The sequence below is a fragment of the Simochromis diagramma genome, unplaced genomic scaffold (genome assembly GCF_900408965.1).
Source record: "Simochromis diagramma unplaced genomic scaffold, fSimDia1.1 OVJJ01000510.1, whole genome shotgun sequence".
NCBI classification, from domain to species: Eukaryota; Metazoa; Chordata; class Actinopteri; order Cichliformes; family Cichlidae; genus Simochromis; species Simochromis diagramma.
In genome coordinates, this window is record NW_024387326.1 from 3450218 (window position 1) to 3465506 (window position 15289).

Below are 15289 nucleotides of genomic sequence, written 5' to 3' on the forward strand. Positions count from 1 at the left end.
GCTTTTTGGGGCATAGTATTTGGAAAAGCCTGGAATGTTGGGAAAACACATCAAACACCTTCCCCTCACCTTCCACGGACACATTGCAGGTCAAATAAATGAGTGTGTAAGCATAACATAAGCATCATTTCTCAGTTAGCGAATGTCAAACTGATCCTCGATCTCATCAGGCAGGAAGTTGTACCTAACGATGGGTTGAAAACACAGGAAGTTGATATCAGCATGCCTGGAATTCCACCATTGTGTTTTCTGCATAGAGAACAGAGTGACAATCTTATAGTTCACTAACACTGAGACAAATCACTGATCACCGAAGCACAATATCTTCATGAGGTGACTCTGATACAGTTATGTTGCATAGCGACCTAAAACATGCATGCATACCACAGACTCTGTGTATTACACACACACACACATGCACACTCACACCTGCTTTCAGAAACTAGCAGCCCCTGAAAACTCTCTGCAGTCCTGTCAGGCCAAACAGATGGGAAGATAAACAGAGCAATAAATTAGATAACGCTGTGAAACTGTGTGTGATGCTCCCAACACCGGTGTATGAGGTTAAGAAATACAGTCACCACGCAGACACGCACATACACACAAACACAATCTGTTCCAATTTACAAAACCATTTTCAGCAAAACACGATAAATACAAACGAATTATCTTTGTCTCTGTGTACGTGGATGCTTCTGTGCATTAGAAAAACAGGCAAGGAATATGAAAGTGTTAAAATGCAAATGATCACAACTACAATTATGCTGCACAACATTTCATTTCTTTTAAACCTGAACTTAAAATTTGTAGGGGGGTTTTCCTATAAAACACAAATAAACACAATGCCAGCCTACATTTGCTTTGGTCATACCTCTGTATGTTTGCTCAGTAACAGTACTGCACTAAAAATGGCTGGACTATAAATGGTACTTTCACACTTAGCTGAAAAAAAAAAATCAACCACAAAACCTTAAAAAAGCCATGCTATATTAAGAAAAGGTAGCTGCACACCTACTCCTAGCTTTTAAAAAACTACATTGCAAAGAATTTTCCTCACCTTGTTTTTATGGGCCACATTTGATCTCATTAATGGACAGGTAAGTTTGCCTGCCTCAATGCAAAACACAAGTACACCTTGTATAAGCCAGTTGCAATGTTTGTCATTATATTTGGGCCACACAACACTCGTCTCAACAATTGTTGAGTTAGCTATTGAGTAAGTTAACAAATGCCCCAAATAGCCTAAACTGAACCTATATTTAATGCTATAATGCTTAAGTGCTATAAAATTGCTCAACAGGAATCCAGAATTACTAATATTGCATGCGAATGAATTTAACTACAAAATAAGGACAACCTGAAGAAGGATTATCAGCTCTTTGGCTACAGAGATGCAGCTTATGATTGGAGAAAGCAGAGAGACATGCACCGCAAAGAACACTGTCGCCACACTGAAACACACTGGTCTGAGAATTATGCAGACTCAGTTCGTCTTGAACTGGAAATCTCATCACAGTTGAATGAATCCAGTGGACAAGTACAAAGTTTTTTATAGTCTAGTTTTGACCAGCTGCCATAATAAAGCATGCACTTCAATGCATCAGTGTTTTCAGTATATTAGCGGTACTCATAATGGTACATCAGTAATAGTAACATCTTACTTTTGATATTTCTTTGCATCTTCACTGTATCAAACTGTCTTCTACCTTAAGGACCTTCGGTCACATCTTCATTATATTGAATTTAAGACAGAAACCCAGCAAAAATATAATATTCTTTTAATTACAGCTGACAGCAGTTTACACAAGTTTATTTCCTTCAGCATAAAGAACATCTACAGACAGAGTGCATTTATAATATATATATATTACATAGTTTGGCAGCCCAACATTTCTTATTTTCTCTTCTTTTGTATTTACAGGCAGAGTTGTGCTCCTTCACCTTTGAATGCCATTACCTACATTAAAATAGACTTTATGTGTTTAGATTTACGTCTCTGTGCCTTTGCTGACATCAGTTCTAAACTAAAACCTTTGCACACGGCACTGGTTATGCATATCTTAGCACAATCAGCACATCACAATGCAGATGGCATGTTCTACACACCTTTGGCAACACTTAGGCTACAACACTGACAACAAGGTCTCAACTCAGACACTTCTGTGCAAAACACGCATATTGTACATGACCACAGTGAATGTTACAGTTGGCAAACGTACAGCACACACTGTTTCCATGATGTGAAGTTCACATAGTTGCGTCCCTTCAGCTGTGAAGGCAACAAGGAATTAGAGGAAGTAATAAAAGAAGACTAAATTTCAACTGAGTTCTTAGAGTCTGCGGCTAAATGTGCACATCCTGCGTGAAAGGCTGTCATTACGCTGAAAGATTACACGAGCAAGTAAAATGATGGTGCCATGCATTTGAAAAGATGGTGCAACGCTTAGACACAGGCAGAACAAAAATTGAACGCATTGAGAATCACGAAAGCTGTTTTGCATGGCTGCTTTTTGGATTACATTTGGATTACATACCATCCCAGTCTATGCCAGGAAATTATCTAAAAAAGTTAAAAGAAAAGGCTTAGTTTGCTTCCCATAATATTGCATTCTATCCCTCATAAGCTTATAGACCACCTACAAAATTTGGCTCACTATTGCCCTCAAATGGTGAGACACTAAACTACACTTCAGTATATTTGATTTTTCTTTGGATACTCTTCCTGACACAACTCCAGAGTCATTTGCATTTCCTTCTGGGATCAAAACTGAGATCTTTCGCCTTTTCTATAAGCCACTACACTATGGAGCCACTTTGTCAGTTAAGATTAAAAACAGGCACAAAGCTTCTCAAAAATGCTAGAAGGAATTTTTTTTCACATTGAAGCATCAGTAACTCAGAATAAAGTGAAAAGTTTATGCAAAAAGAAAGTTGTTTCGTGTGCAGAGAAAGTGATAGGTCCTCTTTTGATAAAATCTTCTTATGAATTATGCAGGCTGGTGCGCTGCTCTTGCATGAAGGCTGTGGGGAGGTGGCAGTACCCTGACGCCTGTACGGTGGCCCCTTCAGGCCAGTGGGTGAAAGGTCCCGACGTGTATTCTGGCGGCTTGCCCCCAACGGTGGGCTCGCTAAAGCCAGGCTTGATGTCCGAGTTAACGAGCCATGGTGTTGGATCATTGCACCTCTGGTCCTGCTCAGCACTGTCACACCAGTGTGTGCTCGTGTTTTCATCACAGTGGGACATGAGGTCCTGTGTGGATCTGGAGTTGCTGTGTCTGGGCAGACACACATAGCCTTCGCCGAAAAGAGTGAAATTTACAGGAGAAGGCGATGCAGAGTCATCTGACGGGGTTTCTGTGTCCATCTCTTCATCCTTGACACTCACTGACTCGGGGGCTGGCTCCGGCGACTGTCAGATAAGAAACAGTGCTGTTTAGTCTTCAATCAAATGCCTTAATTTTTCTTTTCTTTCTATCTTTACCAGTGATGTTTGCTCATTTATGGTTTGCTATACATAGATTCAAGTAACACAGTTTTATTTGACACATTCATGAAGGGCACAGTTTGGTGTTTTTCTACGAATCTACATCTTCACTTTCTGTTTCGATGAAACGGCTGGTACAACTTTCATCTCTGTGAATTAAGTGGCCAAAAATCTTAGCACAAACACCGGAATCAGTGGGAAACTGCTAACCTAGCGGTGATGGCACTTCCCATCACCGCTATAGGTGACATTCTGTTTTGTGTGTCTGTTCTGGAAAAAATAAAAACAAAGTGCCAGAACTGCATGCTGTGCTTTTACTGATGCAACAACTGCTGCAGTTAAAACTCAGAGGTTCAGGCTATCAGTCGTTAAACCAGTGGGCAGTGTCACAGTGGCTATATCTAGTTCATATATAGCTTACAGGGATGTTTTTTTAATAGGACCAGGGACTTTCTATCATTGCACCTAATTAAGAAATTATCTAAAATTCTAGACAATATAGTGTGTAAAGTGTGTTCTTCTCATCTAACTATTAGCAAGAAAACTATTAAGTAAAGTTGTCCATACAGTATGTGGATATGCAAAATTGATTAAGGCTAGTTTAATATAAATTGAGTTTCATGTTTTTGGTTTTCAGGCTCTGGACACATGACAAATGACTTGGTTAGAGTTTCTGAGCAGCTGACCCGACAGAGGATGTATGGCCCGGTGAAGCTTATCGCAGAAGTGTCAGAGACGTTAACCTCCTCAGTAGGAGAGGGCAGGTTATCACAGCTCCAGCAACCCTCATCCTGATCCAGGCACTTTTTTTCTGTGTCCTTGGTCGGCCACAGCGAAGCTTGTGATGAGCTGCAGGGGAAGAAAATAAGAATTTTATTGATTTATGTAACAGCTCGTCATTTTGCAATTCACTTTCTGGGAGCTACGCCCAGTGATTGGTGACATTCAGGAGCACTGAACGGTCTGTCTGTGTGAGTTATCTGAGGGAACAGCTATAGAGTATCACTGATGCTGAAAGTGTTTTCTTTTACTAAAAAAAAATGTGCAGACCTCCGGACAGGTCAAGTGTGAAACATATTACCATGTAGATAAGACGTCCAGTTGTTGCACTTTGCAAATATACAGCTTTTCAGTCTGCGTAAGGGTCCGACTGCCGGGGGACTGGATCGCAAATAGATGTAGAGAAAAAAGGAAATACACATTTACATATAAAAACAGCAAGTGTGCAACATTTATATAAAGATAAAGAAGTAGCAAAAAAAAAACAGCAAACTGTAAACTGAACAAGTCTTACCATCAACTCTGACAGGATTTTGCTTTTTCCTGGAGAAGGAACTGAGTCCACCCACCCAATTACATTCCTAGTGGTTAAAATTTATGCAAATAGGGTTAATTTATCATTTAAAAAAATCATTCTTATGAAATTAGAACATAATAAATGCATTATTTATACTTTTGATGGCAGTAGTTAATTTTTGCTTTACACAAATAATGTACCTTCGACAAGCTGGAATAGTGCGGTACAGAATGAGGAAGACTAGAGCCACTGCTACAGTGATAAGTATATAGATCCAGGTTGTGGGGGACCAGACTGTTGGTGCGGAAAACAGAATTAATGATCGTGTTATTGGGGGAATGACGTGAATCATGATATGCTTCTTTTTTTTTTTAAGTTTTAAGCTTAAACATATTGAAAGTAAAGCCCACAAACCTTCATTAGTGGTCCACTCCACAGGATCCGTCCATTCTGATGGGGTTCCTTTATACTCTGAACCTGATCCAGGGACAACCAATGACCTAACTTTGACCTGGTAATCCTGGAGTGGGGCTAAACATTTTCCAAGGATGGTCCAAGAAGTTAAATCCCTTACTTCCAGTAGCGTAGAAGAATTCTAAAAAAAACCCCAATAAATAATATATATATGTACCTGATTTTTTGTTATTTTTTTCAGTTACGTCACCTTTAAATTAGTACGTCTTTTATAGTTAATGGGAATGAATTCCAATGCAATTATCAAGATTAAAAAAAACAAACACTGATAGTAAGGCTTCTTACCTCATCTTGTTTCCTGTAATAAAGGACCTGATAATACAGGCCGTGTTTTTGACTCTTGTTTGGTTCGGTCCATTTCACGATCCAGTTATTGTCTTCTTCCGTCACATTTACATGCTGTGGGGGGTTGGGACGAACTGTGGAATAAGAGCAATGCAGAGAAGTTCGTGTATAGCTAAAGTTATTGTGGAAAGTTTTATGCATATTTAACAGCTGTGTGTGGTATCGCTTTTGCCTTGTGATTTAGTGTCTGCACTCGTTTATCTTGCCAAGTGGGGACTTTAATCTTACTGCCCACCAACCTGTAAGGACTTGTATTACTGTAGAGACTAAAATTAGCCCATGCTAATTTTTTAGGGTATTATTAAATTTTAGGGTAAAATTTGATTTTAGATTTCACGTCTGGGCAGAGATTAGGCATTCATTCTTAAGCTCATTGGTTAACTTTAGGGAATGCATTATGCCAATAAATAAGCCCCACAGGATGTAGTTAGTGTGTGTGTGTGTGTGTGTGTGTGTGTATGCTTGTTTGTTTTTTCATGACAGACTGTAGTGGAAAGTACCAAAAGGGGTCTTATCTATCTATCTATCTATCTATCTATCTATCTATCTATCTATCTATATCTATATATATATCTATATATATCTATATATATCTATATATATATATATCTATATCTATCTATCTATCTATCTATCTCTATCTATATCTATATATATAGATATATCTATCTATCTATCTATATATCTATATCTATATCTATATATATCTATATCTATATATCTATATATCTATATATATATATATATATATATATATATATATTGGGTACACAGTCTATTGGGTACGGAATGGGTGCAATAGTGCTATTTAAACAGTAGGTGGGGCTACTCAATCAAGACCCTTTTTTCTAAGCGCTCCTTGAGTGTGGATTTGGAATTTAGAAGAACAAGAATTATTCCCAGGTTGGAGCACCCGACCAGAATGCTGTAGCTCCAGTCACATGTTTACTCACTGTTTTGGTAGAGTTTAAAACTCTTGGCACTGTGTGTTGGCTGGAGGTTCAGCTGCAGATGTTCTGGGTCTGTGACAGACAGCGTGCAGCTGTACCTCAGCATCATCCTGGTGAGGTCAGAAGTGACTGCTGGGTTCAAACAACATCTCTCAAACCTGAAAGCAGAGGTTGTAAGCAGAGGAAATGACACGAATGGTCTGACAAATGGATGGACGAATGATGAAGGTGCATTTTTCATTTCCAGCCAGGTGGTGTTGCCAGCGTCACGCTCAACTTACGGCGCACTCTCATTGTGTCGACAGGCCAGCTGGTAGGTAATGATGTGAGCCAGCTCTCTGCTCACTTCCCAGCTACATGTTACCTCCTTCTCTCCGTCCAGTACACAATGCAAAGTGGGAAGCTGCCTAAAGTCTGTGGCCCAAGAGAGAAAAAAAGAGCTAATAACAACAGCTGCAAAGCCCCAGACTTATCTCTAACCAATAAAATTGGACAGAGGGAGAAGATTAGAAATGTGAGGAAAGCAGATAAGAGTGTGGGTCTCCTTAAGAAGGAAAAGGCACTACTTGTGCAAAATTATTCAATATATTAAACATGCCAACCAATTTATTCAGAGCTGAAGTTGAACCGATTTCTTTAATTTACCTTCTTTAGTGTGCCAGGTCACCACAGGACTCCAGTCACTCCACAGGCCCATGCTGGCCCAGGCCCTCACTCTGGCTTCATACCTTTGACCTGGACGCAACAGCTGCCTCTCAAGTGTCATACTGGTGTTTGTGACATTCACAGTCTGCAAAGAGAATCAGGTGTTGTGAGTGGCTTATGGAATATTTATTTATTGACATTTATTCAAGGTTAAAAAAGTATTTGGATCAGCTACTGAGTTCTATGTGCATTCTGATTTTATTTTCCAGGTTTTTAGCTACCTAGAATGTAAATGTATGTTTGCGTTATTTGTTTAAATCCAAACTGTGAATGTGTTAGTATGCTTATGTTTGAATTCAGAACCTCCCCAGGTGTATCCTAATCTGTTTTTTCTATTTCTTTAAAGCTGCCAGGCTTCTGACTCGAGGGTCTCGTAGGTTTGAAGCTTTCCTGTGAGAGGAAATCTAAAATGTGATTTATAGGCATCAGGTCACTGGTTTCATTATTATTGCTAAATATATTGCAAGGAAGTATGAAGAGTGTTAAATGCTACCTCGGTTTCTATTTTCGACCTTTCAGTTAAACTGACGTGCTACAAAGATGAGGCATTTTCAATCCAGTTATGAGCTTGCATGCGCGATGCTTACCACCCAGTTGTCCTCTCTGTGCGTCTTATAGCTGAGCTGATAGGTGAGGTTTTTCTTCAGGGATGAGGAGGGAGGGTAGGGGCTGGACCAAATGAGCTTTCGGCCACCATCAGCTGCATCGTGCGTGGAGAGATTCGCTGGTGGGAGTGCTTTCACTGTAAAAATGCAAACGCGCACAACATCCCTGAGTGTTTAGTTTCACTTGAATGCTACAGGAAGCACAACAGAATGAATGTTAAACTCACGGTGCTGTAAAAGATGAAGAGTCTTGTGCTGGACAGAGGAGGAGGAGAGACAAGTCTTGTTTTGGAGGAAGAAGGCGGTGTGTTTTAAGCCGATGCCAAATGCATTGGCTTTATATCTACAGCGGACATCCCTGTGCTTAGCTGCATCTCTAGGATCAAATGGCTCACACTTCACCTCCCTGCAAGGACATGAACACAGAGTTATTCCTTGAAAAAGGCGTCCCATGTATCTTTTTTTTCTGTTTGCTTCTTCACGTCTTTTGTCCCTTTTTTTTACCTTCCAGATCCTGTATCGACCCAGAGCTCCAACTGTGTGTTTATGTGTTGCCTCCACTTGCAGTGGACATGGGACATGTAGTTATTATGGCATTGTAATGATTCCAGTATTGAAGACACTGAGCAGAAAAAGAAAAGCATTTTAGGTAATCGGGCAGTCGCTTTGTTGTATTCCTGTAATCTTTAGTCATCTTCAACTCAAAATGATTATAATTATATAAAAAAAAACAGTTAAGATATTCTTACACTTCACCTTTCATAACAAAATACATTTCATATGACAGTTAGCCTTTTTGCTTTACTTTTCCTCAGAACCTTTATCAGATTTTAGGTGCTTATGGCACGATTTGCATGAAAAACTATTATAAGCTAAATATGCAAAAGTCACTGTATTTTAAAATGAAAGTACAATAAAAATGAAAAACAATTAAAAATGTAGTTGTTTGAAGGATTACACTGGGCATATATTTACCATTTTGTGAGTTGTTGATCTCCTGGATTACACAACGATCTGAACCGGAGAAAAGAGCCAGCTTAGGAAGCTTTGCCAAAAGCAGAAGCCAGAAGAGAGGCACCATTATTGCACCCAGTGAGGGCAAGGTGGCCCTTTTGTTATGAGCTGCCCTCCCGAAACTTGCCCAACTGCTTTTACTGATATCATCAAGAAGTCTGAAGACAAGACGGAGCAGAGGGCAGTGTGTGAGGCAGAGAGAGAGAGAGAGGGGAGAAGAATTAGTTCATTTACTAGAAACAATGAACAAATGAGTCATGACCACACTACGAGCATTCTTCCGCTTTGAGTGTCTGCTTGTTGTGGGATGTCACCACACATCCGCCTCTCTCTTATCTCTTTTTCTCACATGTGATAGACGCAGATAAAAAGAAATAAACACACTGGGGATCACACACCGCCACACATATGTGTGGTTAAGTTGTGTGCGTATGTGTGGGTGTTTGTATATGTGCATGAGTGAGGGGTGGTGGTGGGCATTTTCTTTTTGTTTTAAATGTCTGTTTTTTATGTTTTAAAGAGATGTAAACACTGTACAATGACTAAATGTAAAAAAACACAAAATAAAAAAATCAATTTTTTTACCCACATTGCAAGAAGAAAATCAATTGATTCATGTTGCGTCCACTTTTTTGACAATGTAAAAACAGTAAAACCTTGTACATTTTTGACAAATAAATGCAAATTAAATCAAAATGACATTTTGTGAAATGCATTTGTCATTTTTTTTAATTGATCCCTCAACATGTTTAAATAAAATTTGATGTACAATCATAAAAAACGTGAATGCAACCTGAAATGGTAATAAAGTTACAGAAAAATGAGGGAAAAAAAGACTTCAGTACATTGTTTTAGAATATCAACGGGGGATTTTAAGGGTCACTCAGGCATTACTTCTGCCTTTAGAGCTGCTGTTTACAGTAGAAGGTTGGGGGAACCCCCGTTCAGGAGAATGTGGGAATCCAGTATTCACTCTGAAACTAAACAACCTTGTCAACCTGTTATTGTCAGAGGTGCAGTAGGCCACACTGTAGAAGTGGAAACCATCAGTTGAGTTGAAATCAAAGACAGAATGATTTTCAGAAAATAGCACAAGTAAAAAATGTAAATGTAAAAAAACAAACAAAAAAAACCCCGAAAACAAAAAACACCCACAGCACCTGGAAACACCTGTATGTTACTGTTTTAAGCTATTTTTTTCATTTTGTACACTCACTGTATTTTCTGGGCGATATTTTAAGCGTTCATAAAGAGAAGTGCGCATGTTTCTGAAGAGTCTCAGCCAATTTCTCATCTGATTGTGAAAATTCTGAGCAAATCAAAGGAGAAGAAGTCACAGGATGACATATGCTGGGAATTCATGTCCGCTTTCATGAGCTCAACACATTTTAAAATGAGCTCTGATGAAGCCCAAAAAGCAAACCTGTGTATTTGACTTTTGTGGATTTTTATCATTACTTCTAAATAGAGCTGATGCTCACACATCAGACGTCAATAACTTTTAAAATAATATAGCAACATGATTTTCTAGCTGTGAAAAAGTAGCACTTGTGAGAGGCAAGCGTTCACCCCTTTCCTAGCTCACCCATGATCTCCAACACAGTGCAAGGGTGTATAAAATAAATGGCTCACTTACCTACCATAGATTGTGAAGGCTGTTTTTCCTTTGTCCTTCTCTCACTGTGGCTTCCTTCTTGTCAGCCAGCCGAGAAGTCTGTGGGAGTTTCCTCCGTGACGAGTTCAATTTCCCCTTTTCTGTCCACAGTAGCATTTAATGTCACCTTCACGTCAAATGCATAATCAGCTGTTTTAAATGACAAGCTCTAAAAACATGCTGTCGGATTGCAACACTTCTTGCGAAAAAAGCCAAAGTGCAGAAGGAAGACGCAGTGGAGGCTTTTGGTTTAGTTTAGAAGTTTATGAAATTCAGAAACGACAAGTATGATTCATGTTTTTGTTTCCGAGGACACAGAAAACATTAAAAACTGTTCTAATGAGTAAGCAAGTCACAATAATAAGTAAGAAATAAGTAAGTTTCTGGCAACAAATTTCTGGCTTACGTGTAAAATGGTACTTATTTCAGGATGGCGAAAGTTATCACAAAACAAAGTAAAAATCTTGACGGTACATATTCTGGTTTTGCGATAAAGCCTTATCAAGATCTGCCAGCTAACGTTTAAGCAGTTAACCAACCACATCCCTTCAGATAATGGCAAATTTTTATTTATGTGGCTTTACCACAGGCTCCTGAAACCTCCGCCTCTCAGTATCACATTCGGGATACACCACGTATTTACCTCCTAAAGCCATCAGCACTGAATCCACGTTTTAAAGCTTTCTGATTTAAAGCATTATGTGTTCTGAGCTGCTTTTTCACATACTTTACATTTTCCTGCAGTCACTTGAAAGGTGGGCGTGATGAAGATGTCATCAAATAATGATCATTCAGTGTTATAACATGTAGAACGCCCACATCTCCTGAGTGGGTAGAGTTTCACATCTTTTTGTCAGATAAATTTAGATTAGATTAGATTAGATTAGATGAGGTTACAGATATTTCCCCCTTAAAATATACAGTAAACTCTCACTTTCATGATTTTGAAAAGCTTTATTGAAATGTTCAGTTTGTACCTGAGAACATGAGCTTAAAATAAAAGAAATAACTTTTTTTTTTCAATAAAAAGTTCCTGATCTTTCCTGTTATGGTACTGAAACAAATTTGAGCTAGACTCTTTCTAGTCTGTTCTACAGTGTTGAGTCAAAACACGCAATCAAATAACCTCCTCTGGTTACAAAATCACTTATATTTAGACTTCTAAACCCCACATACACTCTTCCTCATCACACACACTTTTTGCACTCTAAATAAAAAGTACGTATGCAGTATGTGCACATTGGCAGTATACTATTACGTATGTATAAAGTTACTGAATTTTTATCGGCACTCGCAACTTTTTTCACTTTCCTACCAATAGTGATTCCTCAAACTAAATTTGAAACTGAGTAACTGCTTGACTCACACAAGCTTTTCACATCTTCTTTCACTTAAGCATGAACAGTCATATGTGGGTATTTGCTCTTTAGGAGTAAATATCTTGCTGCAGGAGAATAATTGTTAATTATTCCTTTTTTTTTCTTCCCACAATTGATTTCATTTACGCAAAAATGACGTCTTTTTATTTTAATAGACTGACCTTTTGGAGTCAAAAGACAAGAGCAATATAAAGATGACAGAGTTCGTGTTATTTCTTTATCTCTTTCCTTTTTTTGTTTTTAGACCCATACTGTAACTTCCTGCCAACAAATGTCTTTAACACCTCAGTCAGAACAAAGTTGATGATGAGCTTAGATACCGCATGACCAGTTCCTCATTTCAGCTGATGACACTCACTCACACATTTCACAAAAAAAAAAACTCAAAAAAAGGACAATTTATTGAGTTCAATGCACAAAATATTCTTAGAGGTCACATGTGCAAGAGGGTCAAAATAATTAAATGTCTTCAATAAATTTGCACAGCTTGTTTGCTACATAAAAAAAATGTTATCATGAGCAATCAACCACTTGTGACTGCTGATACAGAGCTGTCAGTGTTATCACTTCAGCGTGGGTTTGGTGTGAGTCCCGCCGACTTGGGAAAACTAGAATAGCTTCTTTCTCTAGAGGTTTTTTAAAGTAAACAAAAACTCCCTTTGCTTCTAAGAAGTGATGAGGAACTGACCAATCAACTTGCTGAACTTCACATATCGGCCCTGAGGTTCGAGTCAAGAAAAGACGAGTATGAAGTATGATCTAACAAGAGGTAACAGCCATTCTTACGTTTTGTTTTGGAAATGCGTCATCAGCGGATCAAAAAATAACATGAGAAAGATCAGTGTTTGAAGAAAGCTGGTATCTGGTAGTAACTTTAAAAGGTCTTGCTTTTCAAAGCATGTCATGCAAAATGTGCAGGAATACTCTGCAGATATAATTTAGAGCTTTAAAACATTTACTTTGCACCCCTGATATGGCAAGATAATCAATAGCGCAACTCTAAAATGAATAATCTACATGTGATGCTTTTTTTTGTCCTTTTTCTGTTTTGCATGTTCTGAGGTCGCTTTCCTCACCGCTTATTTCAGCCTCGACCGTGCCCCCTAGTGATCTTGAGCTACAACTGTCGATCTGCAGGATGGATGGATGTTGGAGGATGAAGAGCAGTTTAAGAGACTTTTGGTCTTCTTAACAAAAAACAGTCACTTGATCTTAATCTAAATACTAAAAGTATTTGTTAAGATGAACAAATTCACAGTACAGCAACTTACACATACGTAAATTGATGTGTGGTTTTAAATTGGTTTCTACTTGAGTGATGAATAAATGACATTAGTCCCAGGAACTGTAATTGAATTCAGACTCAGTCTCATGCATAATTCAGAAACCTGACACATGAGCACATTTCAGTGCTCATTTCAGCACATTTTAGGAAAGTTTTATCCAGTAAAATTCTGCCAGGTAACTATTTCCAAATCATTTGAACACAACATATGTAAACAGTTACATGTGATTTACTTTTTACATACCACTTACTTTAAGCTCGTTCATGCACTTAAATATGCTTTACCTCTGTTGTTTGCTCAGACAGGTTTTTATTAGAAATTATCCAGTAGTTTTAGAAAGAACCACTCCCAACTCCATCTTAAAATGTTATATTTCTTTTATAAAGAGGAGACTAAATGGTTGGAACCATTGCTTTAATCTATAATAATGAACAATGTGGTGTTTTTAATTAGATTATTAGATTACTATTGGTATTATCCTAATATATAAAGTCATTATATAAATTATATATCTATCTTTCTTGCTCACTATCTATCTATCTATAGTGTATATTGTGTTTTTTGAACTTAAGACAGCTGGCAGCTTAGACACATCCAAAAATGTTATAGGATGCTATTTTACATAAAGAGAGAAACGGAATGATCGGGCACAACTGCTCACATTAATAACAATGTGGTGTAATAAAAGTCTAAAAAAAACAATAATTAAAAAAAACTTCCTTTCATACTGTCTCTGGCTTTTTTATGGCACAGGTACAGTTTCATTCAATGCTAAAGCACTGTTAAGGTGTCACACTAAACAATACAAAAGTATGGCAAGACAGATCTGAAGTGCTTTGGTTCCTATATTTGCACGCCTGGTTTAATTTGACTACAGTTTAAGGAACTGTAGTGGTTAAAACTTAAAGTGGGAATGTGACTTCTCTAGCGAAATAATTTTACATGATTTACATGACTGAACCTAAAACAACAGGAAACTTATTTCCTTTTCAGCACCAGCAGTCAAACTGCTGTGCATCCTGTTTAGCCTTGTGGGCAAATGCACCAAAAAAGTAAAAGACAGATATCACATTAGGATTTACTTTGTGTGTGTGTGTGTGTGTGTGTGTGAATGTTTACTCTTTTGAAGTATTTTTAAATTTCACTGTTATTTGTCACACTTTTTTCCCCTTACTTTAATAATAACAGTGACATGCTACTTGAACTCCTGCCTTTTGTTGTGTTAAGAACAGTGAATTCATGATGTAGAATTTCATTTAATGATACAGCAACAAACTACTTCTTTTGCTAATTTTGGACAGGCAGGCAGCTGGATTTCCACAGACAAAGCAGCTTCAGAATCAGAATCAGAATGGGGTTTATTGCCAAATGTTGAGCAGGTTTACAACATTAGGAAATTGCTGCGGTGCTTCAGTGCAAACATGGTGTCATAAATAACACTTAAATAGACATGGAAAAAATAAAAGTAGGGATAAGAATTAAAAGTGCTACGTGGAAAGATATGTGCATGAGATATACATGAGATATATACATGAGAGTAAGAATTAAGAGTGCTACGTTGAAAGATATATACATGAGTGCAGGTGGTGATCAGTGCCAAACATGGAATGATACAGTGAACACGGCGTAGGGTCATGTGTTAGTGGCGGGGATAGTCATATGGTTATTGTTCATGTGTCCAACAGCAGTGGGGAAGAAACTGTTCTTATGGCGAGAGGTTCTGGTGCGAATGGACCGGAGCCTCCTGCCTGAGGGGAGCAGGTCAAACAGACTGTGTCCAGGGTGAGAAGGGTCAGCTGAGATCCGAGCTGCACGCCGCAATGTCCTGGAGGTGTACAGGTCCTGCAAAGATGGGAGTCTGCAGCCAATCACCTTCTCAGCAGAGCGCACAACACGCTGCAGTCTCTGTTTGTCCCTGATAGTGGCTCCAGCGTACCACACGGTGATGGAGGAGGTGAGGATGGACTCGATGATTGCGGTGTAGAACTGCATCATCGTCCGTGTTGGCAGGTTGAATTTCTTCAGCTGCCTCAGGAAGTACATCCTCTGCTGGGCTTTCTTGATGACGGAGGTGATGGTGGGCTCCCACTTCAGGT

General features: G+C 38.6%; 1 protein-coding gene across 3 annotated transcripts; it reads right to left on the bottom strand.

Annotated features, from left to right (window-relative positions):
• Positions 1–1761: 1761 nt before the first annotated feature.
• csf2rb (colony stimulating factor 2 receptor subunit beta) lies at positions 1762–10665 on the bottom strand. 3 transcript variants are annotated; one of them, XM_040006074.1, is made up of 15 exons: positions 10515–10665; positions 8836–9032; positions 8365–8482; positions 8088–8266; positions 7843–7997; positions 7196–7340; positions 6832–6964; positions 6554–6708; positions 5541–5674; positions 5196–5376; positions 4982–5075; positions 4779–4845; positions 4566–4645; positions 4171–4333; positions 1762–3409 (listed from the first exon to the last, which is right to left on the bottom strand). In XM_040006074.1, exons 2-15 carry the CDS (start codon positions 8939–8941, stop codon positions 2981–2983), a joined length of 2139 nt encoding a protein of 712 aa, XP_039862008.1. In that variant the 5' UTR covers positions 8942–9032; positions 10515–10665; the 3' UTR covers positions 1762–2980. The 3 variants fall into 3 exon arrangements, with proteins under 3 accessions (XP_039862008.1, XP_039862010.1, XP_039862007.1); XM_040006076.1 differs by having other exon boundaries at positions 10511–10665; XM_040006073.1 differs by lacking the exon at positions 10515–10665 and having other exon boundaries at positions 8836–9501.
• Between the last annotated feature and the right edge of the window lie 4624 nt (positions 10666–15289).

Coding starts and splice junctions, on each gene's coding strand:
- csf2rb (XM_040006074.1), bottom strand. CDS start 8,941: ATGGTGCCTCTCTTCTGGCTTCTGCTTTTGGCAAAGCTTCCTAAGCTG. Junction 8,483..8,835: donor GATCAACAACTCACAAAATG/GTAAATATATGC, acceptor TTTTCTGCTCAG/TGTCTTCAATACTGGAATCA. Junction 6,965..7,195: donor GACCTGGCACACTAAAGAAG/GTAAATTAAAGA, acceptor CTTGGGCCACAG/ACTTTAGGCAGCTTCCCACT.